At 36.1% G+C, this 26,558-nt stretch overlaps 1 protein-coding gene and 1 long non-coding RNA gene across 9 annotated transcripts in view; one reads left to right on the top strand and one right to left on the bottom strand.

Moving 5' to 3' along the window:
- The window catches only part of washc4 (WASH complex subunit 4), a 64,487-nt gene that overhangs the window by 3,905 nt on the left and 34,024 nt on the right, over nt 1-26,558 (top strand). For all 8 annotated transcript variants that reach the window (XR_015526574.1, XR_015526578.1, XR_015526575.1 and 5 more), the window contains exons 2-17: nt 2,489-2,628; nt 2,710-2,763; nt 2,872-2,937; nt 6,794-6,839; nt 7,044-7,111; nt 8,637-8,719; nt 8,801-8,843; nt 12,227-12,330; nt 13,125-13,245; nt 14,672-14,795; nt 14,892-15,019; nt 15,104-15,264; nt 19,823-19,949; nt 20,034-20,159; nt 23,182-23,289; nt 23,366-23,512. Coding sequence is in view for 3 of the 8 variants with exons in the window: in XM_087312427.1 (XP_087168553.1) it covers nt 2,489-2,628; nt 2,710-2,763; nt 2,872-2,937; nt 6,794-6,839; nt 7,044-7,111; nt 8,637-8,719; nt 8,801-8,843; nt 12,227-12,330; nt 13,125-13,245; nt 14,672-14,795; nt 14,892-15,019; nt 15,104-15,264; nt 19,823-19,949; nt 20,034-20,159; nt 23,182-23,289; nt 23,366-23,512 (1,646 nt within the window). In the remaining 5 variants the exon portion in view is untranslated. The remainder of the gene's footprint in view (nt 1-2,488; nt 2,629-2,709; nt 2,764-2,871; nt 2,938-6,793; nt 6,840-7,043; nt 7,112-8,636; nt 8,720-8,800; nt 8,844-12,226; nt 12,331-13,124; nt 13,246-14,671; nt 14,796-14,891; nt 15,020-15,103; nt 15,265-19,822; nt 19,950-20,033; nt 20,160-23,181; nt 23,290-23,365; nt 23,513-26,558) is intronic.
- On the bottom strand, nt 20,041-23,046 carry LOC147837870 (uncharacterized). Its single transcript, XR_015526639.1, has 4 exons — nt 22,250-23,046; nt 21,674-21,948; nt 21,379-21,553; nt 20,041-21,292 (listed from the first exon to the last, which is right to left on the bottom strand). It is a non-coding gene; the product is annotated as an uncharacterized LOC147837870 (long non-coding RNA).

The raw sequence follows: 26,558 nt of genomic DNA, 5'->3' as shown, positions 1-26,558 counted from the left end.
GAGTGGCCAGACAGAAGCCACTCCCTGCCTTAAATTTGCGAAAGCAATCTGTAGGACTATCAGATCATAAGAAACCAAATTCTCTGGTCTGATGAGACTAAAATTGAACTCTTTGGAGTGAATGCCAGGCGTTACGTTTGGAGAAATCCAGGCACTGCTCATAACCAGGCTAATACCATCCCTACAGTAAAGCATGGTGGTGGCAGCATCATGCCGTGGGGAAGTTTTTCAGCAGCAGGAACTGGAGGACTAGTCAGGATAGAGGGAAAGATGAATGTAGCAATGTACAGAGACGTCCTGAATGAAAACCTGCTTTAGAGTGCTCTTGGCCTCAGACTGGGCTGACGGTTCATCTTCCAGCAGGACAATGCCCCAAAGCACACCGCCAAAATATCAATGGAGTGGCTTCACAACAACTCGTGAATGTCCTTGAGTGGCCCAGCCAGAGCCCAGACCTAAATCCTATTGAACATCTCTGGAGAGATCTAAAAAGGACTATACATCGTCGCTCCCACCCATAGACTGTAAAATATATGGACGTAGTATCCGTGACGTCACCCATAGGTTTCTACAGAGCGCAAAAGAAGCCACAAGTAGGCGCGGCCAACCATCGCCATTTTGTTCGCGCGTCATCACACCCACGACGGGATACCAAACATGGGCAAAGAGGCGGAGAGTGAGCGGAGCTACAGACGCATGCTGCATTTTGCTTGGACCTGGTTCAGACACCTGGTTTACTTTGGGAGAACGCTTAATACTTTATCACTTGTGACTCGTTTGTATTTTGACCACTTGTGCTTGGTTGTACACTATATCAATAAAGTGTTTAGTCTTTTAAAAACACTGCTGTAATACATTGAGCCACTAAATATTGTTCTTATGACATTTCTCAAGAGGAGAAAAATGCGAATTACATCCAAACACTTCAGATATAGTCTGTATTAGTTAATGTAAGACTATTAATGAAATCCAGCATAACACTGTATGACAACGCTTCAGACGACTGTTCTAGAGCCTACAGCTAATCAATTCGTCAGATTCTGGAGTGCATTACAGCTCTAAATATAAATATAAACGATAAATGATCTTAAATAAAACAAATACATGTATAGAGATGGTATATAAGTATATAACTTTACTCACATAGGAAACGGAGGCCACGTGAATGGTTTGTGAGCACAATTAAGTGCACTCAGCATGCCAAGCCATCTGATAATTGTAGGAAACAAGTCCAAAAGGCAGTTGACTGTGTAAAGCCACATAAAACAACACAGAAATACGATAAATATGCCGAGATCAGTGGCTAATCTGCAGGATTCAGCTGAGGTGACGTGACGGCGACCAACAAGACCTAGCTGTCACTCAAGTGGCCACGCCCTTAATTATGCAAACTTAATATAACTTAATATAAGGGAAACGGATGAGTTATAAAAAAATTCACCCCCTTCACAGTTGTCATGAAGGGTAATATTAGCTGTATTAACCAAAACCTTTTTTTGTACCAGGCTGTAAACACCTTTTTTTCTGCTGTAAAGTTGGCCATTCTAACAGTGGGCTCAATTGAAATTTGCTCTGTTTTGGAGCCAGGAGCGGCCACGACTAGCGGAATTTCGGATGAATTGCAGTTTTAGTTACTTCCTTATTGGCTTCCTGAGAGAGAGCGGGAGGTTGCTGCTTGCTCCCACCCAACCTGATAGAGCTTGAGAGGTACAGCAAAGAGGAATGGGCAAAAATTCCCAAAAACAGGTGTGCCAAGCTTGTGGCATCATATTCAAAAAGACCTGATGCTGTAATTGCTGCTAAAGGTGCATCAACAATGTATTAAGCAATGTGTACTTATGTGCATGTGATTTAAAAATAAATAAATAAATATGCAACAATTTCAAACAATATTTTTTTCACGTTGTCATTATGGGGTATTGTGTGTAGAATTTTAAGGAAATAAATGAGTTTAATCCATTTTGGAATAAGGCTGTAACATAAAAATTGTGGAAAATTGAAGCGCTTTCCAGATGCACTGTAGTATGGACAGCAAAGTTTTAGAGCTAACTAGAGTTTGATCCTTAAAAAGAGTCTTAATTTTAACTCTGTGTGGAGGTATTTTTGTACACACAGTTATTAAAGCCACAAATATTTCTTACAATGTATTAATCAAAAATGTCTATGTAATTATATATCTCTCATTTAAAATGATCATTAAAATACACCAGTTTTAACTTTAAACTTAATGTACATTTTCTGCACCGAATTTCTGGTTGTTTTCTGAATGTTCTAAATCTCATAGTAATTTATAATTTGTTTTTTTATACAACACATTTTATTAATTAAATTCATCATTTTCAACCATTGACCTGTTGTTAAGTTGACATGGAATGACCCATATAAAAGACTTCTAATGGTTAAAAGTTACATTAGTTTATTAATTCCTAAAAATGTAATTTATTGTCATTCAATAATTTAGTGTTGCATTTGTTTTGTTCCTGTTCAGAAATCCACACAGAAGTGCAGGTCAAAAACTATGAGCGGTTTTTAGAAGAATACATCGCTCAGCTGCAGGGTATTGAAGAAGCTTTAGATGACTCTATTGGAGATGTGTGGGACTTCACTCTGGACCCCATCACTTTAAAGGTATTGTGTTATTCATTATAGTTTCATAACAGTATTCTTTTCTTATAATCCACATTAATCAATATCTTTGCTCTCTTCCAGCTTTTACCTTATGAACAGTCCTCATTGTTGGAGCTCATTAAGACAGACAATAAGGTAGAAGATGTTTATTATTCCTTCTTTTGTTTTCAAACTGATTGCTTTTTTTTAGATGCTGTGGAAAAAGGTTAATTGTGTTTTAACTTTTGTCTCTGTCTCTCTTAGGTGCTTAATAAAGTCATCACAGTGTATGCAGCGCTTTGTTGTGAGGTGAAAAAGCTGAAACATGAGGTAAGTTGGAAAAATGGTGTAAAAAATAGGCATACAAGAACATACATTGGTTAAGATTTCTGCTCACAGAGGCTGCATATGTTTGTTAACAGATTTTAAAAAGATGTAATATTATGAAATATTACTTGACTTTTAAATAAATGCTTTATTTTTTATGTTAATATACAGCTAAATAATCAGCCCTCGTGTGAAATTGTAATTATTTGTCAAATGTTTCCCAAGTGCTGTTTTAAAGACATGGTCCATTAAGGTATCATATTTTAAACTTTAGTTCATGTGCAATGCAGCTGTGTGAACATAAACAACATCTCTGAATCTAATACGCTTGTAATAGGCTCAAAGTTCAATGCAAAGGGAGACATTGGCTTTCACAGAGTTAGCTTAGCAAAGCCAACAGCTAACAAAGTTTGGGGACTACAAAAAAATACTTTCTCGGTTAGTGAGATTACAAACGCTTCAGGTTATGTGCATTCACCACACGCATACACCCCGCGTAGTGAAGGGGCGTGGCCAGAGGTTTTGTAATGTTGTAGCAGAGAAAGCTAAAATGCTGTCCAAATGCTACTATTTCCTCAGAGCTTGTTTTGTTTCTGTATTCGGGCTTCCAATATACATGACAGAAAGAGAAAAGTGCTTACAATTTAATTTTATGTTCCAGAGAATTGTATATATACATATATTACATATATATATATTCGGGATGTGCAGAGCAGCCGGCACTTGTATCTGTATTTTAATTTGTTGAGGGGGGGGGAAGTATTTGTATTTGTATTCGAGTGAAATTCAAAATGGCGTAAAAATATATATTTTTTCTATTACACCTCTAATTTACTTTATAGTGTAAGTATCGTTTAATTATACCAATTACAATAATTATGGAAGGCGAGGCAGTGACGCAGTAGGTAGTGCTGTCGCCTCACAGCAAGAAGGTGGCTGGGTAGCGGGCGTTTCTATGTGGAGTTTGCATGTTCTCCCTGCCTTCGCGTGGGTTTTCTCCGGGTGCTCCGGTTTCCCCCCCAGTCCAAAGATATGCAGTACAGGTGAATTGGGTAGGCTAAATTGTCCGTAGTGTATGAGCGTGTGTGTGAATGTGTGTGTCTGGATGTTTTCCAGAGATGGGTTGCGGCTGGAAGGGCATCCGCTGCGTAAAAACTTGCTGGATAAGTTAGCGGTTCATTCCGCTGTGGCGACCCCGGATTAATAAAGGGACTAAGCCCGCAAGAAAATGAATAAATAAATGAATAATAATTATGGATATTCAATATTGGTTGATGTTTTTGAACATGTAACAAGAAACGTCATGGAAAACATATAAGCCATTACCTCATCCATGGTTAAACCAATAACTAAAATACCATTGTGAATATTATGAACCCCACCACCACCGTTCTTGTTGAAGGACGCTGAATAGACAGAATAACAACAAATAATACTTCGAAGAACTGTTCTTTTTCTGAAAGAACTTCTTTCTAATGCACAGAATTCCAAAAACTAAATAAACCCCTGACTGGGAAGTCTGGCAGAGCAAAAGTAAAAGTAAACTGACTTGCCGGGGCAGGATGTGGCTGTGTTGATGGTTTGGTGATTGTGAAAAATTTAGCAGAACATGGCTGTGCTGATGAGGGGATTGATGCTTGTGGGGGGTTGGCAGACAGTATCAGGAGAGTCAATAATAGAATATCCCGATCAAACTCCGCTTTAACTACGCTACAAGTTTATAAACTGCCTCTGGAACCCAGGTAAGTTACAAAAATCTATTTAACAAAAATAGTGATGCAGTGAAGTATTTTTTCGCTCAGCCGAGCCTTCTCTGTTGCTGTGTGGAGAAGCCTGTGCCAGACCAGTCACCTTTACCTCCACCTCGCCCCGCCCTCTGCTCCTCTCTCACTCACTCACTCACGCGGGCATGCACTGTGGTCTCATGAGGAAACGCTGCTTTTTGATACAATGTTTTTCCTGTTCCCGAATACAAATAATTTTTCAAGTATTTGTTCGAAATAAGTATTCATAAAAACACGCTATTTGTGCCTTTCCGAATACCGTATTCGGGTTCGGCTCCACCCATAATATATATATATATATATATATATATATATATATATATATATATATATATATATATATATATATATATATATATATGTTGGTGAGCTTGTTAAATGGCACTGGCTTTACTATTTATGATGTGATCACCAGGGGGCATCGGTAAGAACGCACAAGTCAGGCTTTGTAGTTAGCTGATGTTTTTACAGCATTTATTTGCAGTCATGAAGGCACATGCGTGTGTGTGGTATTTTCTAGAAACAAGAGAGAAATGTACCACAATGATTAAACTGCAATTGGTATAATATACAGAACAATATAATATGACATAATATATATATAACATCAATTATGGCATACAAGTAAAGATTAACAGGGCATCAGGTCTAAATATGCAGTAAACACATACATGTGAGACACATCCAATGCCCAAATACTGAGTAAACATGGCATTTACATTGCTTAACACTTTACTAATTTGCATATCAACACACTTCAATGGTATATAAACTTGCGGGGATAACATGTGCGTCGTTAATAATGGCGTTTGCTCGGAAGCGCGCACCACCTGCGTTGATGACGCAATTGCAATCATGCGGTCCGATCGTCATTCAAAGTTTGTGTTACAACACTAAACCCATATACTAAGTGTTAGAAGCACACGGACAGAAGACATAAACACTTACTTCTCGTGACGCACACACAATAAGCCACTGCATCGAGCTGTTAGCCAGAATGTATTGAACTGCAATGTCCCGCTACAGGAACGGAAATGATATGCGTCTTCTGGGCGGGCCAGACCCAGCTGTCAATCAAACCAGCATCAAATCAGAACGCCAGATATACCTGGCCTTTTCAACAATATATATATATATAGCTAGCATTTGACAAAGGACAGCTTTTAGAATCCCTCCCAGTTTGGTGCTTAGCATAAATCATTGAATGATCTAATTTGATTCAATCAGCAACGCTAAGCTAAGCTAAAAGTCCTCTTGCTAGATCGAGAAATCAGCTGAATGGATTCAATAATGTTGAAATTCAACAATTTAACACAAGAAGAGTTGTAAAATGAGCCTATTTTCTTCAAAAAGTAGAGTGGTGCTTTTAGTATGATTTTGTAAAGTTTAGCCAGAAAAAGTTTTTATATGTTAAGCTCATTTTTATATGCTAAGCTAAGCTAAAATGGCTCCTGCTAGATCCAGAGATTGACTGAATGGATACAAAAATGGTCAAATTCAACAGTTTAACACTAGGGCAGTTGTAAAATGAGCGCATTTTAATAAAGTAGACTGGTCCTTAAAGAATTATTTAGTAAAGTTTAGTCAGAAAAAGTTTTTATATGTTTAGCTAAGTTTTTATAAGCTAAGCTAAGCTAAACATGCTCCTGCTAGATCCAGAGATTGACTAAATGAATTCATAAATGGTCAAATTAAACTGCTTAAACACTTGGGGAGTTATAAAATAAGCCCGTTTTCTTAAAGTGGAGTGCTCCTTTAAGAAATATTTAGTAAAGTTTAGCCAGAAAAAATGTTTTATATGTTAAAGTAAATAGTCTGATGTAATATCAGTTGTGTTTGTTTTTTCGAAAGGTTTTTACTTTATGTATTATATTTGTGTTATTCTGAATAGTTTTTACCATGAAGATTTCCAATAAAGCTGACATGGCATTAAATAAAAGATACAATACGATACAATACAATGTTTTCAGTAAATGACTATATTTTAAACACAGAAAATACTGATATTTTGAACTAACTTTTGTGAAGTCAAATAAAGCAAAACTGTTAAATATTTTTGTGCTTTCTACTTTTAGGCTGAAACCAAGTTCTACAACGGCTTGTTGTATTATGGGGAAGGAGGTAATAATTGCTGTTTTGGTTTCTTTCTTTTGGACCTTCTGCACAAGAATCTTTTTTACTCAACATGACATTAAACAATAATTTTATATTTCATCTGGAATTAATTCTTCAATGAACCAAATGATCAGAATGCTTTGATTAATTTATTAGATTATTATTACCTGACTCCATTTGATAACTTTTCTTTTTTTTATGGATTTGCAGTGTCGGACACCAGTGTGGTGGAGGGAGAGTCTCAGATTCAGATGGGCCGCTTCGTTTCCTTTTTACAGGTGTGATATTGTAGTCTTTTTTTTCCCCATTGAGCCAAAAGTAAAAATAGTCACACCACAGCTCCAGTTGCAAAATAATTATTATGTTCTCACCGCAGGTGGCATATCATGCTAAGACACTCTTTATCAGATGTTATTCAATCATATTACATTAAAATAAAAGCAATAAAGTTAAGTTGAAGTTGATTTATTGTCATTGTGCTACATGTGTGGACCTACACATGGAATGATGTTTACTTAAATAAACATAATCATGAATATCAACACAACACTGGACGTAGGAGCTATTTTAAACAAATACATAACTTACATACTGGAGAGGTACACATATACTATGAATATTAATGTATTTAGGTTATATACTCATATTCTAAGACAGACTATACAAGTACTTTTATATAAGACAGAAAATAAGAAATATTGTGCACGAAGGTATTTTAAGGTTGAAGAAAGCAAGTAGTGCAACACGATTTGTGGTAAATTCACTGGTAAACATTGTTTTCCTTATAGGGTGTATGCCGAAGCATGCTAATAGGACTTTTAATTTGCCAGTAACCTGGGTTAATCGTTGCCGGTGAATTGTATGCCAATGCAAAATTGACACGTTTAAGGTCTGTTTTCTTTAAAAATCTCCACTGGCTGAGTGATATCCAATATAAAGTGGGTCTCAGATTGTACAAAAAGCACTGCATTAAATTACATCCCTCCGCCATGTCTTTATAATATGAGCATTTATTTGACCCCAGTATATTCAATGGAGCTTCTGCGCTAACCTGGCGATTTGACAGGCGTGCGAGAAAACGACTTTTTGTCTCGTTTTACACTTGAACAACTAAATGAATGCCAAAGTCTGTTTAACTGATTGTATTTTAATGACATTACAACATCGATGCTGTAAAAGGAATCGTATAAAATGGAAGAAACCTCACAATAACAGGTCACCGGAAGTTAATCAGTATGGGAAACACACTAGCTCGGCATATACCCCATTGAGTCCTTGTAAGATGGGGTTTAGGTAAAGTTTTCAGTGCCAGTAGAGAGAAGAGTGGTTCTACAGGTGGTTTGTCAAGCCCACTCACCTTTGTGAGGCACACACAGAAATGCACAATGTTTTTATCTACAGATATGAAGTGATTTTAAGTAAAAAAAAAAAAGAAAGTCGTTAAAGTGTCAGAAAGATGAAAGAGTGTTTTCTACAGGTGGTTTGTCATTGAAAATAAAATACACATTAACATTATTTTATTTATTTATTTATTATTTATTTTATTTATTGTAGTTTTTAGTTTTAAAGCACAAAGAATACAATCACATAGGTGACTAGAAATAAAAAAAAAACATAAAAGAAAAAGAAAAGACGAACAAAAATAAGAAAAGTACCATACATGATGACAAAAAAGCATACATTAAAAGAAAATAAAAAAATAAATAAAACCTCTTCAGTTAAATACAGTTTTACAAATAACCACAGCATCAAATATAAACAAGGCGGTGGTTAAAAGCATTAATGTTCATTTTTTTGTTCCAGGAGCTGTCTTGCTTTGTGTCACGCTGTTTTGAGGTGGTGGTCAACATGGTTCATCAGTTAGCTGCTTTATACAACAGTAGCAAGTAAGAAATGACAAATATTTCAATATTATGTAGTGGTACTTGAATTCAGTATTGCTTCATTATTTGTTTTTTAAATCTCAGGGGTGCAACAAAAATCATCGAGTCCACAGGTGTTCACTTTCAGGTGACGTCACCTATGTTTTCTTTGCCATCTTAAAGCGTTAGTCCACCCCAAAAATGTTAATTCTGTTTTTAATTACTCCCCCTCATAATGTTCCTAAGATGGTTGTTTGTTTCCATAACACAAATTAAGATATTTTTGATGAAATCTGAGAGCGCTCTCATCTAAAGTTGCGAGACGTTCCAACTCTTACTTACTTCCCTTTTTAGTTTATTTATATAGCGCAGTAAAACAACAGTTGTTGACCATTGTGCTTTACATACCTTGGGTTATAAATGATCAAAAATAGACAACAAAATATAAAACAGCATACAGTACAACCAACATACCACAAAAACAATGAAAGCATACAGCAGAAACAAAGATAGGCACAATAAGATCAATTTCATCCCAGTTTAATAGCTTTTTCTATGAGATGTAGTTTGATTCTCCATTTGAACAAGGATTCATTAGAGATTGTTCTAATAGACATAGTTAGCCCATTCCACATTTTAGAACCTACTACAGAAAAAGGGGACTTTTAACTTGGTTTTCTGGTTCGACGCCTTTAAACATCTGCCAGTTATTTTAACAGTAATAGGATTAGAAAGATAAGATGGTGCCTGACCATTCAATACCTAAAAAACATAAAGTAAAAATTTAAACCCTATTCTAAAACATGTCGGCAACCAGTTTAGGGAGCACAGGAATGTGTAATGTGTTCAAATTCACAGGTGCCAGTAAGAAGCCTAGCGGCTGTATTGTGGACTACTTTTAGGTGAAGAGGTTGTATCAAGAAAGATTCATTTATGCATTTATATCATCACGCTTGGAATATTGTAACTCAGTTTATATAGGTATTAGCCTATATAAACCTCTGATCTTAGTCTAGGGTAAAAGGAATAACAATTTAAAAGGTGTGGTACTTTTACAATGTCAGAGTCTAAGCAAAAGACACTGACAACAAAACCGCCAACAAAAGTGATTTAAAGGGCACATAGTTGTCCGCCTTTTTTGTGATTTAATATTAACATTATGGTTCTTCTGAGTGTGCCAGTTTAGGTTCAGTTTAAAACAGTTCAGATTTTTTAATATAATGTGTTCAAATGTGTTATTTTGGGGGCGTGTACACAGCTCATTGTTTTAGGGGTGTGTTGCTTTACATGAAAATTAGTTTGACTTCCCGCCCAACGTAACAAGGGGGTGGAGCCAAGAGCTCACCCGCTATGTGTTTGGCAACAAACAGGCAGACAGAGGGAAGCAACATGAGTGAGAAGATCAGCATTTAGCCATACATGTACGACTCGGACACAGACCAAGCAGAGAGTACACAATCATTTGTGTCATTGTATAGTTTTACAGCTAACTGTGTGCTAGTTTAAAGTGCCAAGCTTGTACACAGAGACTAATAACCACGCACACTGAATTAACTTTGACTGAGGCACCGGATGCGTCGATCTGAGCCACAACACGGCACACCAGACACGCACATTCGGATATTATTTCAAATGAAACTATTCAGATGGCGCTCTGTTGTGCGGCATGAAGTGTCCCGAATCGAGGCTGGGTGCCGCGGACAGCCGCTGACTTGAAGCGCCGGTGTGTGTACCCTGATAAAAATGTTTGGAATTCTAAAATGCATGGCACTGTATGCGAGCGACGCTTCTGATGTGCCACCTGCAGGCAAGTTTGTTATATTATTTCCAATGGAGAGACACGCACGTGAGGCATTGCGCTCGCACTTTCCAGCTGCACCTAGTTAAGATCACAGGGAGCTTCTGTGAACGCGAGAAATGCAAATGGATGATAGTTTAAGGTAGACACAATGAAAAGTACACGTTTGCAAACCTACCTAAAGTTACAAACAATAATTCCGATTATAGCAATCATGTGGTGAATGTTGATCTTGTGTTAAGCCCAATGAGCCTTACATCTAAAAATAGAGCAAGGGTGTTCCTTTAGTGATATCCCTTTGACTCACAGGCTGAAAATGGCGGACGTAAATCAACAAACTGAGGATATGTTAATGCGCGCCTGTCAATCAGTACTTGTGGGTTGTGGGTGGTGGGTTTACGTCAAGTTGCGGTCGCTCTGAAAACCACTACAATTGGTCCACCGTTTTTAAGTGGTTAAAAAAAGGACTGTGTGTGTTTTATATCACCACAATACGACGGTCTATACACTATACCTACACACATCTGTCCAAACAGCTTTCATTTCACCAAATTTTCACAAATTAAAACCAGAATAATGCCCAAATATATATATACAAAAAAGCAATATTTACAATAATAAAAAGAATGTAATAAAGTAGCAAATTTAAACAAAGTATCAAACAAAAACTAGTTCAACTCAAAAGTAAAGGGTCGATAGTGAAGCCAAACAAAAGACAGAAATATAACAAAACACTTCTAACTCATGAATAATCCCTTACCTGGCTAGAAACAGATGAAAAGAAAAGAAAAGTCTTCAGCGCCGTATTCTTTCCTATACTGAAGTGTAGAATACAATAAATACAAAGATGGCGTTCATCTCATTTCTACATGTTTGCAAAATGGAAGTCGTACGACATCTTCCCTATCTACCTTACTCTGAGAACAGAGTGAACTTAAAGTATATATCTCAATATTTTCGGGAAAACAAATCAATCAAATCAATCGAAATAAAGATGTACAAAAATCACAAAGTTTCTCAAAAATGGCCAAAAGTAATACAAAATTATTTTACCCAAACGAAAGTTAAGCAAAAACAATGAAAAACACACAAAACGAGATCAAAGGAAAAAGCACTGTCCTCCTCTCTTCCTGGCTTCCGTTTTTATATGACTGCGCCACGTCACATAATGATGATAGACTGGCGTCCTGACCAATCAGTTGTTGCGAAGGTGGGCCTAAAAGAAATGACAGGCTCTGCGAAAGCACGCGCGAGAGAGAGAACGGGAGGCAAAAATACAACAAATATACGGCTACAAACGTAACACTCTCTAGAAAAAAAACATGTCAAATCATTTAATGTGGCTTAATTTGCTCAATTGTAATCATACAAAGCTCCAATAACATTTTTGTCCACAAAAACACTGTAAAAACAACCTTTTTGGTCAAGGTCTTTGATATCAAAACAGGTTGTGCATTCCAAAGTGTTTTTTGAATATTTGTAGTTCAGTCACTGTAGGCACATGGAATTTTGTTTGTTCCTTTTCTGGCATTTCGAGACCCTTATATGCTGTATATTGAGGATGAGAGAGCTCCAGGATATCATCTAAAATAACTTAATTTGTTTCTCAAAGGTTTTTAAAGACAGGAGGGTGAGTAATGTATAACATAATTTTCATTTTTGGGTGAACTAACAGTTTAATATGCTTCTTCACCGCTTCCTAACGATGGTTTCTCTTTTTTTTCTACAATCAGACAGTTTATGAACATCTGGGAGAGCTTCTGGTGGTCCTCATAACCCTGGATGAGATCATGGAGAACCACGCCACTCTAAAAGAGCACTGGAAAATGTACAAAAGGTAGAGTGAAACCTTTCCGCTGATGCTATAAAAAGATGATGAAATATGGTCATGTCAAATGGTGTTTCTGTTTGCATTTTAAATTAGTTTTTTATTTTAGTACTATTTTTAAGTTTGTTGTGCGTTTCAGTTTAGTTTCATTAATAGTTTTGTTCATTTTTACTATTTCTGTTTAGTTTTTACATATTTATTTTCAGTTTTAGTTATTTTAGTTAACTGTCCATTGATGACCAAAGAAAAGTTTAGTGTTTGTACATCTTGTAGGAAATTTTGGAATAAAAATAAAACAATATTAACAGAGACTGAAGCTAAAATCACATACAAATGCAGCTTAATTAATAAAAGTAAAACATTATGGAGAATTTAGACAGACTTCTTCATAATAGTCATATTAATGATCATACTGTATATGTAGTTAAACTTGCCTAGTTACATTTTTGGCAAATAAAGAAAAGATAAATTTTTTTTGTTGATGTTTTTGTATATAATGATGCTCTAGACAGACCTGTTTTACTGTAAAAGCACATCTTCAGATGTTTCTTTAAACAGCAGCTGCAGGTTAGATTTTCCACTTATAAATAAAAAAAATGTATTAATTTATTTTTGCTAATTATTATTTTATTTCAGCCAGTTTTTTCAGACACTTTTGTTAGTTTTGTTGTGTTTTAGTTTGTCATTTGTTGTCACATTTTAATTTTATTTCAGTTAATGAAGTTTTGTGACCAATATTTTGACTTTGTTTCATTTTTTTGTGCGCTAAAATCTGATCACAAACCCTGCATTGTTTCCTTAAGGTTGCTGAAATCTGTCCATCATAACCCAGCAAAGTTTGCCATTCCAGAGGAGAAGCTAAAACCCTTTGAGAAGCTAATTTTTAAGCTGGAGGGGCAGCTGTTGGACAGCATGATCTTTCAGGTTGACGTTGTTTCTACACTTCCTCATTTTAATGTTTTTGAAACCCTTATTATTAAAGGCATAGTTTGATCTAATTCAATCATTATTTACTCATCCTTCACTTGTTCCAAACCTGTTTGATTTTCTTTCTTTTAAGGAAGATATGGTGTAGAATGTTGGAAAAACAGTCAATGACTTTCATAAGATTGAATGAGAATGATAATGGCTTTTTTTTGAAAAACATTTTCAGAAAGAAATTCGAAAACGTTTAAAACCACTGGGGTGAACTAATCAAACTATCAAGAAGAAAAAAATACTGTAACAATAGAGTACACGCTGAATAATTGTGCACAATAATATCATAAATCATGAATAAAGTTTTGCATTTGAACAAATATTCTGAAATTATATTAAATACTTATGTTATGCATAGATGTATAATAATTTTATATATATATATATATATATATATATATATATATATATATATATATATATATATATATATATATATATATATATATATATATATATATATATATAAAACATATATTTTGAGACAATCTTGTAAAGATGTTTAGACATATACAGTACATAGACAAAATGCTTAAATATGTATTGTAAAAATGACGTTTTCATGTAATTGTAAAAAGAAAATAGTTTCATAAAACTATACTATATGCATGTAATTGGTAATATACATACATGAATTTGTATATTAAATATGAAGGTAAATATTTCGGTAAAAGATTTTTTTTTTCATTAAAATTTGTGGCTGAATTATTGTGCTTTTATTGAGTGTTTAATTTGTTGTGTTATTTATTGTTTTATTTGTTTATTTTGTTATTTTATTTCTATATTATGTTTGTTTTTCATGCAGGCTTGGCTCTTTGAATGGCTAAAAATGTGATTCCTTTAGAAATAGTAGATTTTTAAAAATCTAAATAGATCTTAAAAGGCCGTTTTAGTTTTGTTTATTTTATTTTATTTATAGATGTTTTTTTTCATTTATTTATGGTTGTTTATGTCTTATAATTGCTATAAACCCATGTATTACGAAAAGAGTCATACATTAAAGACTGCGTGAAGTTAGTGGCTGAATTATTGTGCTTTGAAATGTCACAAGTGTTTAATATGTTGTGTTATTTATTTTTCTATTTGTTTATTTTGTTATTTTATTCATTCTTTTTATATGTTTTGTTTTTCATACAGACTTGAGCCTTTGGAAGATTTAAAATGTGATTCCTTTAGAACTAATAGATTTATTTTTAATCAAACTAGATCTTAAAAAGCGGTTTTAATTTAAATTTGTTTATAGATTTTTCATTTATTTATTGTTGTTTAACTCTTTTTTCTTGCTATAAACCATCTATATCTATTAGGGAAAAGTGTTATTCATCAAACACTGCTTTTTCTTACTCTCTCACTTTTTCTTTCTCATATGCAGGCTTGTGTGGAACAGAGGTTTGATAACCCAGGAGAAAATGTATCCGTCTCTAAGAACAGTGCCTTTGCAGAGGAGTTTGCGTACAATATCAGAACCATTTTTGCCAACGTTGAGTCAAAGCTTGGTTTGTATTAATAGTTATATTAATATTGCTCCAAATGGCTTTATTGAGACATCATGACTGCGGAAAAAAAATCCTTAATGCATCTGAATTACGCAGGTGAGCCATCAGAGATTGACCAGCGGGATAAATATACGGGTGTTTGTGGCCTATTTGTGCTCCACTTCCATATCTTCAGAGCTGTGGACAAGAAGATCTACAAGTCCCTGCTGGACGTGTGTAAAAAAGTGAGTGCACTAACTAGTGAGATGAAAACTTTGTGTCTATCTGCTCTCCAAGTATAATCTCATTTGCTTTGGCTCTTCCTCCAGGTTCCTGCTGTGACATTAGCAGCTAATATAATCTGGTTTCCGGACACGTTTCTGATTAATAAAGTTCCAGCGGCAGCTAAACTGATGGACAAGAAGAGTCTCCAGAGCATTCGCAGCAGTAGAGATGTGTTTCTGCAGCAAAAAGCTCAGACACTAATGAAGTAAGACACATTTCTGATGTCCAGGCCTCTGGAAATCCTTAAAAACTTTGAATCTAGTGTTTTCAAAGTGCTTGGAAATATACTTATGTTGCTTTCATAATGATTTGTTACTAAATGGGTAATAATAATAATGAACTATTTAAATAAAATTAATATTTTTGGATTAGCATAAAATGAAAACTCTGGAGTCTATGGATATGCTTGTAGCCTAGTCTTTTTCGATGTTCACTTTATTTAAGAAGCACATGTTAATACAACAAAAGTTGACCACAGTGCTGTACGCCAACAATAAGAATTAAACACTAAGTACAATGTCCTTACCTACAATAAGAGCTTAATTACCTTAATATCTTCACACAACCCAAAATGTAATCTTCATATTTACAAGGACAATACGTTTTAATGTACCAGATAACAGTTTAAATAATAAAACACATTTATATAGGGTCAAATGCTAATGGAAAATAAAATGTTTTGTCAAATAAGTCAATTACATTTTAAGAGAGTTAATTTTTGCTTGGAATAATAGCATTTACAGAATACTGTAACAAACAGGATCTGGTTTAATGTAGTATGAACTATGCACTGTATATGTATGTAAACATGCAGCTTGCCACTCTTGTAAAGTGCTGGAAAAGTTTGAAAATGCATCTGAAAAGTGCTTAAGTCTTACTTTAAAATGTGTAAGAACCCAGGATGTAATTAAAGTGCCCATATTAAGTTTTTTCAGATTCCTGGTTTTGTTTTGGGAGTTTTTTTAACCTAGGCATACGTTAGGTGTTTGCGACATTCATTCATTCATTCATTCATTTTCTTGTCAGCTAAGTCCCTTTATTAATCCGGGGTCGCCACAGCGGAATGAGCCGCCAACTTATCCAGCAAGTTTTTTACGCAGCAGATGCCCTTCCAGCCGCAACCAATCTCTGGGAAACATCCACACACACACTACGGACAATTTAGCCTACCCAATTCTCCTGTATCGCATGCATTTGGACTGTGGGGGAAACCGGAGCACCCGGAGGAAACCCACGCGAACGCAGGGAGAACATGCAAACTCCACACAGAAATGCCAACTGATCCAAGGATCGAACCAGCGACCTTCTTGCTGTGAGGCGAACGTGCTACCCACTGCGCCACTGCGATGTTTGCGACATTTATCATCATAACATTTTGTAATTGGTGTTTTAACATTGACTAAGGGGGCTTTCACACCTACACTTTTGTTTCGGAACGTATCTCGTTTGCCCAGTTAGTGCGGTTCGATTGGCATATGTGAACAGGGCAATCGCGCTCTGTTCCGCGCCAAAGTAATCGCTCCGAGATCGCTTGAATGAGGTGGTCTCGGCTCGATTGAAACGAACCCTGGAGCGGTTCGATTGCATTGAGAAAGCGATCCGATCCGAGCGCGGTTATATCACAGTGTTTTATGGATATGTAATAGGCTTACGGCTATTTGAAGAGAGAATTATGAGTAGGGCGGGAAGTTTCGCGAGTCTCCGGATGCCCGCAAATGAGTGATGATCTCCCGGTAATCTCGCGTCTCTCTCCCAGTCCTCAAATAGGCATCGTCGCGCACCCTTCTCACCCCTCCCCACCGCATCTCTCCTCAGACACGTCAATCGCGCGCACCCTGTCAATCACCACCAAACCACCACCTCTCCTGACAGCTGAGCGGGACGCTGCAAAATAAACCCTGACACTCTGACCAATGTAAGGAGAGTTTACTCGCACGTGACTTGTTTTAGCTCTTTTGGTCCGATTAGAAACTTTGCAGTGTGAAAGCGAACCGCTCCAAGAGCAAAGAGCAACAATGTAACAATTTTAATCTCTGTTTCGGAACAACTGAATTGATTCACAGGTGTGAAAGCACCCTTAATGTTAGTATGTATTTACAGGGCTTGACATTAACACCCGCCAACCCCCCAGATGCAGGTAGCTTTCAGCTGTGGCTGGTTAGACTGACACTCCCACTAGCCACTTTGGCTGGTTGGAATTTTTTTTAATTTTTATTTGTATTTTTTTTTGACATTATGCATGGCCCAATATTTGTGCAAATGTAATCTTGAGTCTTGTGAATCGAGAAGCAGCATGACTGACAAAAATAATTGTGTTTGTGCAAGCAAAAGAAAGCAGGTGAATAGAGATGATGGGATGTGCGCGATTATTTAAAAAGCGTGAGTGTTCCCGTTTACTTGCCAGCCTAGAGGAAACACAATTGGGCGATCTGTTCTCTTTGAAATAAACTGCGATGATTGTGCCACAGTCCTGCTGCTTTCAAGAGCTCAATATTTTTTTTAAATATAATACAAATAATATATATATATATATATATATATATATATATATATATATATATATATATATATATGAGCAGTATCACACGAGTAGCAAGCAGTGTGCTATGGCTGTATTGGTGGGAGGCGTGCGATGCACACTGCTACAATAGTGATATTAGCACACTGCTGCGAGTGTGATATTGCGTTTATACAACAGTTCGACGGCACAATCTTGTACATAAAAAAAAAAACATTTTTCACATGTGCAGCTGACGTCAGAAAAGCAGAAACTTTAGCAGTCACTTTAGAGATAGTATTTGAATGATTCTCTATAGCGTAATGTGAAGCGGCGCTTCTGGGGCCTCATGTACGAAGACTTGCGTGGAAATCATACTAAAACATTGCGTACACACAAAGCTGTAAATGTGCGTACGCCGAATCTCACGCATATTCTTTTGTACATCTGAATGAACGTGAAACTGAGCGCAACATGCACGAGCACAAACCCCTCCCTGACTCCTCCCCCATATGAATATGCTAATGACTATACTTTGGCAAAACCCAACGAAAAAGCAAAGGCAAAAGCAAACAAAAAGAGAAACTTTGAACAGAATGTGAATTGGAGGTGCTGCTTTCGGAGGTAGACCGGAGGAATAAACAACAAAAGAAAAAAATAGAGTGGGAGAGTTTAGCTGATGCGGTTAACACAGTTGGGTCTGAACATCACACTGAGTGAATTAAAAAAGAAATATTGTGGTTTATAGGTGTAAAATGTTGCAGTACTCTTAACAGTCTCAGTGGCGCTGCTCGTTAGACGCATATCAACATGTTTTGACACGTTTGAGCATGAACTCGGTTCGAATCCAGCGTCTGATGAACACTTTCCTTTTTTTTTTTCCCCCGCTACATATCAGATTTTGCCCACTATTTATCACGAGAAAGACAAGTAGGAACTATTAATAAGTTTGTGCATCAATTTTATTTGCACATTTATTGAATGGAAATGTTTCTGATTCACGCATGCAAATTCATCTTCAGATAGTGTCTTTATAGCAATGTGCGTGCAGTAGATCGCTCAGATTACATTGGGAAAACAGGCGACCGCTGCAAATTGCGCTTTAATGTTTGGCTGGTCAACTGTATGGTATGGAAACCTTACATACCTGCTAGATGAACCCGTCTCATGCAGCTGCCATTGTAAGGCTCAGACACTTTGTAGAGAGGAATTTAACACAACTGCCTCTAGGAGTCGCCAATGGAAATAAAACACACACGCACAAAAAATGTGCGTACGCCAGCCATAAAGCTGCCGTGAAGCTGCGCACATTCCCACGTTCAGTTCATTGTTAGTAAATCCAAACGTGAGCGATTCTGAGCGTGAAACCAGGCGTACGCAAAGTTTTTGTGCGTACGCAGCGTTGATACATGAGGCCCCTGGTGTGTGACCCCCTTACTTTTGAAAATTTTGCTCACATTTTAAGATTAGAAGGCTGAACGTGACATCAAATGCCTTCCTCAAGAGAACACACTGAGCAAGGGCTTATTATACGGTTCTGGCGCCATCTTGTGGATCGACAATGTCAACCATCTATGGCCACCGACGAGCTCTCAGAAATTGTAAATATTTTAAAATATGCACTATTCTACTAATAAACTGCATAGTTCCAATCTAAAAACACTACATGCTCGACTAAAAAAGCCTCAAAAGTACATTTTGTTGTCTAACAACAGTACTATTTGTCAAACTGTAACCTGTTTGTTGCTTGCTGTATGTGAGCGGGTTAGTTATATATTAGTAGTGGGCCGTTATCGGCGTGAACGTGCTGCCTTAACGCGAGACTCTTACCGCGCGAAAAAAAAAATGTCGCCGTTAATCTGTTCTCAAAGTTGAGTTGGGAGCTGGGTCTGTTCTACGCAAGCTATGATGACTTTCTCCTTGATATTTTAGCGCGCATGTATACCTGACCGGTGAGCCGTCTGACAAAAAAGTGCCCTTCTGAATCCAATCAGCAGGATGCCTGACTTTAACAGCAGTTCAGCAGTTTCACTTTAACTCATGAACATTTCATTCATGCCCCCTGACAAACTGGGGTATTAGACGCAAAGAAGGAGTAAGGACTGGTGAGAGTGTTATGGAATATAATAACGCACGCCAAATGGAAAGAAAAAATCTTGTGCATTTTGCGATGTGTGATATATATAAATTTACATATAATTTTTCAAGTGTTTTCATAAGGGATTTATATAGGGCTGATATTATAGCTAGCATTTTCTGTGTGCAGGGACATGCAGTCCTACTACATATTTGTAACCTCCTGGATGATGAAGATGGAGTCGATATTATCAAAAGAACCAAAACCAGACAAACTGTCTGAGGATTTGAGCAACAGGTGTAATATTTTTGTGCAGGTATTAACTGATATTTGTTCTCCATTTTTTACTTAATTACATTTCCAGTGCATTTCATAATCCGATGCGTTTGTATTTGGACAGGGAATACTGTACGCTTACAGCATCAGCACTATCATCAAGACCACTATGAACATGTACATGTCCATGCAGCGACCCATGACCAAGACCTCGGTAAAGGCCCTGTGCCGATTGGTCGAACTGTTAAAAGTAGGTTGATGAGTTAATCCTTTAGGTATTTCAAGCAGACTTTTCTTGCATTTTATATAAACTTTTTATAGCATAGTTTACTGTTTGATAGCTACTAGACAGTTTTACTGAAGGTCTAGTACAGGCTATTCAATTGGCGGCCCACAGGCCAAACCCGGCCCCCAAGACAATTTGTTTCTGTCCTCCAAAAAAGTGCGACCAAGACATCGAGAATAAATTTAGTTCAGTCGAAATGATTAAGTATGTATGAACGCAGATAATAACAACACTTCATTTAAATTCTTAGCTAATATATGGCTTAACTATAGACAAATACTACTTTTTATTTATTCTTATTGTTATTTATTTATTTATTGTACTGTCAGTTATTGTTTTAGTAAAATTAGCACTCATGTTTAAATCAAAAACTTTTTCATTTCCAAGTCCAAAGAGAGATATGGACTGCTGTTTGCTTTTTATTAATATTTTGTGCTGTATTTGGATACTGAGCAGCAATAAACAACACTTTAAAATATCAGCAGTTTCCTTGTAATTTTCTAAACTAGTAGTGTTTTGAATTTAATGAATGCATAATAATCGTGATAACCGTAAAACCATGACTATTCTTTAGACTATAATCGTACAATCAATATCTATAACGGTTGCTTCCCTAATTGTTACGCAGTTCGAAACATAACAAATGAATGTTTTTGAATGTAGAAGAGGCCTACTTTAGCAATGCACTGATTTTGTTGTGCTTCAAAACACAACATTTGAATATGTTTGTAATTACAATTACAATTTCATGCATTGTGGTGTTCAGAAAATGTAGACATTAAAGGGTTAGTTCACCCAAAATGGGTTAGTTCACCCCCAAAATAATAATTCTCACTTCATATAATATATATCTACAGTTGAAGTCAAAATTATTAGCCCTCCTAAATTATTATTTGCCCCCCTGTTTATTTTTCCCCAATTTCTGTTTTAACAGAGAGATTTTTTTAACACTTTTCTTATCATAATAGTTTTAATAACTCATTTCTAATAACTGATTTATTTTATCTTTGCCATGATGACAATAAATAATATTTTACTAGATATTTTTCAAGACACTTCTAGACAGCTTAAATAATAACTAATAATTCTGACATCAACTGTGTATATATATATATATATATATATATATATATATATATATATATATATATATATATATATATATATATATATATATATATACATACCCATACATAAAACCCAATTCCAGCAACATTTTAGCTGATCATCTGTCAACCTCTCTATCTCTATTCGAGGTGTCAGTGTCAGTATGGTTAAAAAACAGTATTTACTATGCAGTACTTAGTACCAGATCTATTTTCAGTTTTCAAGACACCCGCATGAAAATATACTAAGTACTGCATAGTAAATACTAGTATATACTATATACTAGTATATACTAGTATATAGTACTATATACTATTATATAGTACTATATACTAGTATATACTATATACTAGTATATACTAGTATAATACTAGTATATACTAGTTAACATTTATTATTTATTTATTTAGGATATGCATTTTCACATTCTGATTTTAGGCATAATATGGCCCTACAAGGAAAACAATATCATTTATCGCAATATATTTTAGTATATTGTATATTGGTAAACATCTTGCATGCATCTTGCATGTAAACATCTTCTCCAACATACAGTTGAGGCCAGAATTATTAGCCCTCTTGTAGATTTTTCCCTCAATTTCTGTTTAACGGAAAGAAGCTATTTTCATGAGACTTTTAATCAGAACTACATTAACATTTACATTTACATTTAGTCATTTAGCAGACGCTTTTATCCAAAGCGACTTACAAATGAGGACAAGGAAGCAATTTACACAACTAAGAGCAACAATGAATAAGTGCTATAGGCAAGTTTCAGGTCTGTAAAGTCTAAGAAGGGAAGTATTAGTAGTATTAGTATTTTTTTTATTTTATTTTTTGGTACAGTTAGTGTGATATTCAGAGAGGCAATTGCAGATTAGGAAGTGTAGTGGAGAGTAAATAGTTGAGTTTTTAGTCGTTTCTTAAAAGTAGCGAGTGAATGGAACTAATGGAAACTCTGATCCAATGCGACCCATTGCTTTTTCTCATGCTGGACAATTTATCACTCTCATTATCCATCAACCGAAGAAAGATTCTGTCAGTAGTTCTGACTTCTGTAAAAAAAAAAAAAAAAAAAAACACACAATCCTGAAACTATGGCTGGATCCATCTGCTCCAACTGATCTATCCTGGAGGCCCTACTGGACATTATTAGTTTGGAATACACCACAGCCAAAATAAGTAGTGCCAGTAAAAAAAAAACTGTATATTTTTGGTTAAATATGAGAGAGGCTGTATCAGAAATGTTTTATTCCTGATTTTGTACTTATTATCACAATATTACTGTTTTTATTTTACTTTACACGTTTTGTCGGGTGGATCTCTGGCTTTGTTTAAAATCAAAATGTTCCAAAAATAAATAAAAATAAATAAATAAAAAAGGAAGATATTTTCAACACATTTCTAAACATAATAGTTTTAATAACTAATTCCTAATTTCTAACTGATTTTATTTATCTTTGCCAGGATGACAGTAGATAATATTTTAACTTAAAATGATTAACTGGGTTCATTAGGCAAGTTAGGTTAACTAGGCAAATCATTACATAACAATGGTTTACTCTATACACAAACAAAAAATATATAGTTTAAGGGGGCTAATAATATTGACCTTAAAATATTTATTATAAAATCAAAATCTGCTTTCATTCTAGCCAAAATAAAACAAGTACGACTTTCTCCAGAGGAAAGATATTGCAGGAAAACTTTCTTGCTCTATTAAACATGATTTGGAAAATATTTGAAAAAGAAAAAAAAAATCACAAGAGGGCTAATCATTTTGTCTTTAACTGTATAGCTTGTACACTAATTGCATGATGTCTAAAACACTAATTGTGTTCTATCAGGAAGTTTTTATATGGGTGTTTGTTTGGCACAGGCCGTAGAGCATACGTTCCACCGCCGCTCACTGGTCGTAGCAGATTCAGTGTCCCACATCACACAACAGCTGCAGTCTCAAGCTCTGGTCTCTATCTCAATGGCTAAGGTACAATCGAATTACTCATAAATTAGCACTATGTATCAGGTATTGCGGACAATGACGGGATGTTTTCTTCATTCAGAAACGAGTGATCTCTGATAAAAAGTACAGCGAGCAGAGGCTGGATGTGCTTTCGGCTTTGGTTCTGGCCGAAAACACTCTGAACGGGCCGAGCACCAAAGAGAGGAGGTTGATCATGTCCCTGGCTCTCAGTGTTGGCACTCAGATGGTGAGTATAGATCAGTAAAGAGCGTTTTTCAATCAAATCAATGGTCAGTTTGTAGCTCTTGCACTTTGCATATAAACTAATACAAAGATGTTGAGAACAATGCATCCAGGTAATTTAACATTTTTAAAATGCATAATGCCAAGGGATTTGTTTTATGTCTTGTTCTGTGTTATTTTGTCTTTTATGTCTTGTTCTGTGTTATTTTGTCTTTTATGTCTTGTTCTGTGTTATTTTGTCTTTTATGTCTTGTTCTGTGTTATTTTGTGTGTTTTGTTCTGTTTTCTGTGATCTTATTTGTTGCGTTTTCTTTAAAGGCTCAATATGTAAAATTATTTATTTTTTCATTAAAATATCCATAAACCACTAGAACAGTGTTATATATATTGGATACGTGTGTGTGTGTGTGTGTGTGTGCGCGTGCGTGCATGTGCGTGCGTGTAAGTGTGCGTGTAAGTGTGTGTGTGTGCGTGTAAGTGCGTGCGTGCGAGTGTGTGCGTGTAAGTGTGTGTGTGTGCGTGTAAGTGCGTGCGTGCGAGTGTGTGTGTGTGTGTGTGTGTGTGTGTGTGTGTGTGTGTGTGTGTGTGTGTGTGTGTGTGTGTGTGTGTGTATATTAGTGCTGTCAAAATTTGTGCGTGAATGCATACGATTCATTTGAAATATTTAACGTGTTAAAAACAATTAACGCAGTTGCAGTTTTTTTCCTGTTGTGGTCGACGTTTGTTTAATAAGCAAAGAAATGTGGATAAGACCAAGGAAGCACTTTTTGAAAGGTTCAGTATAAAACAATTAATGTCGCATCACCAGGCTATCCAGCGTTTCCCCTGGAGTTTCATCTAATTTCGTATGTTTCATTTTTAATCTTTTAACTTTTGTTTTAATGGAATTTGATACCACATGCCGAACGAAAAGAAAAAGCTCAGCATTTTGTGACTCCGTGGTCCTTTATGTTAATCAAAAATCGCTGTTTATTATTGAGTATTGGGGTCCATGTAAATGTATCAGTGTATCAGTGCCAAATGATGTAGCGAGCTGTCAAAGTCAGCGCATTCTTCTGCCTTTCAGCATGAGCCCCTAAAATATTTCATTTTCAAGAAATTTTCAGTCTTTTAAATGTGATTAATCATGATTAATTGCAAAAAGAAGTTAATTAGTTATTTTTTTTACTCGAGTGACAGAACTAATGTGTATATACACACACACACACACACACACACATATATATACACATATATACATACACACACATACGTGTCTGCTTGTGTTATCCCAAAATCTCAGTCCAGGAGGGCCGGTGTCTGCAAAGGTTAGTTGCAATCCCATTCAAACACCTGGGGCCTCATGTACGAAGACTTGCGTGGAAATCTTACTAAAACATTGCGTACGCACAAAGCTGTAAATGTGCGTACGCAGAAAAAAATTCAGATGTATGAAACACTGCTTACGCCGAATCTCACGCATATTCTTTTGTACATCCGAATGAACGTGAAACTGAGCGCAACATGCACGAGCACAAAACCCCTCCCTGCCTCCTCCCCCGTATGAATATGCTAATGACTATGCTAATGTCAAAACCCAACGAAAAAGCAAAGGCAAAATCAAGCAAAAAGAGAAACTTTGAACAGAATGTGAAATGGAGGTGCTGCTTTCTGAGGTAGACCGGAGAAAAGCAGTGTTATTTGCAGGTTTGTTCTCCGGAATTAACAACAAAAGAAAAAAATATAGTGGGAGAGTTTAGCTGATGCGGTTAACACAGTTGGGTCTGAACATCGCACTGAGTGCATTAAAAAAAGAAATAGTGTGGTTTTTATCTGTAAAATGTTGCAGTTCCCTTAGCAGACTCAGTGGCGCACCTCGTAAGACGCATGTGATCATGTACTGACACGTTCGAGCATAAATTCGGCTCGAATCCAGCGTCTGATGAATTCTTTATTTTTTTTTCCCGCTACATATCAGATTTTGCCCACTATTTATCACGAGAAAGACAAATAGGAATCATCAAAAAGTTTGTGCATCATATTTTATTTGCACATTTATTGAATGGAAATGTTTCTGATTCACGCATGCAAATTCATCTTCAGATAGTGTCTTTATAGCAATGTGCGTGCGGTAGATTGTTCAGATTACATTGGGAAAACAGGCGACTGCTGCAAAATGTGCTTTAATGTTTGGCTGGTCAACTGTATGGTATGGAAACCTTATATACCTGCTACATGAACCCGTCTCATACAGCTGTCATTGCAAGGCTCAGACACTTTGTGGAGAGGAATTTAACACAACTGCCTCTAGGAGTCGCCAATGAAAATAAAACAGACACGCACAAAAAATGTGCGTACGCCTGCCAGAAAGCTGCCGTGAAGCTGCGCACATTCCCACGTTCAGTTCATTGTTAGTAAATCCAAACGTGAGCGATTCTGAGCGTGAAACCTGGCGTACGCAAAGTTTTTGTGCGTACGCAGCGTTGATACATGAGGCCCCTGGGCTGGCTAATCAAGCTCTTATTCGGCCTTCTAGTAACATCCTTGCTGGTGTTTTGAAGCAAGTTGAAGCTAAAATCGGCATGACATCGGCGATCCAGGACCGAGTTTGGGCACCTCTGTGTCCTCTTTATGTTCTGTACTGAGTGTTATTGTTGTTGTTTTTTCTGTTTTGTTAAATGCTGTGTTTTGATTAGTGTTTTTTGTGTGTGTGTTCGGATTTCTTTTACGCTCTTAAATGTTGTATTCTGTTGTACCCTGACTTGTTTTGATTTGTGGTGTTTTTTTAAATGTTTTTTTGTTTGTGTGTTCCCATTAATTGTATGTCTGTGCTGTTTTTTGTTGCTTTTTATGTTAAATGCTGTGTTCTGTTTTGTTCTTTTGTCTGTTTTGTTTCCTGTTTCGATTGGTTACGTTCTTTTTTTTTTGTTTAAGTGTTTTTGTTTTTTTATGTCAGGGGGGGCCAAACTAGGTCCTGAAGGACCATTGTCTTGCAAGGTTTAGTTCCAACTCCAATCAGACACTACTGGGCTAGCTAATCAAGCTATAACTAGGCTTTCTAGAACATCCTT

This window comes from Danio rerio, chromosome 25 (assembly GCF_052040795.2).
Source record: "Danio rerio strain M-AB ecotype USA chromosome 25, GRCz13ab, whole genome shotgun sequence".
NCBI lineage: Eukaryota > Metazoa > Chordata > Actinopteri > Cypriniformes > Danionidae > Danio > Danio rerio.
This window is presented reverse-complemented; position numbering and strand designations above follow the sequence as displayed.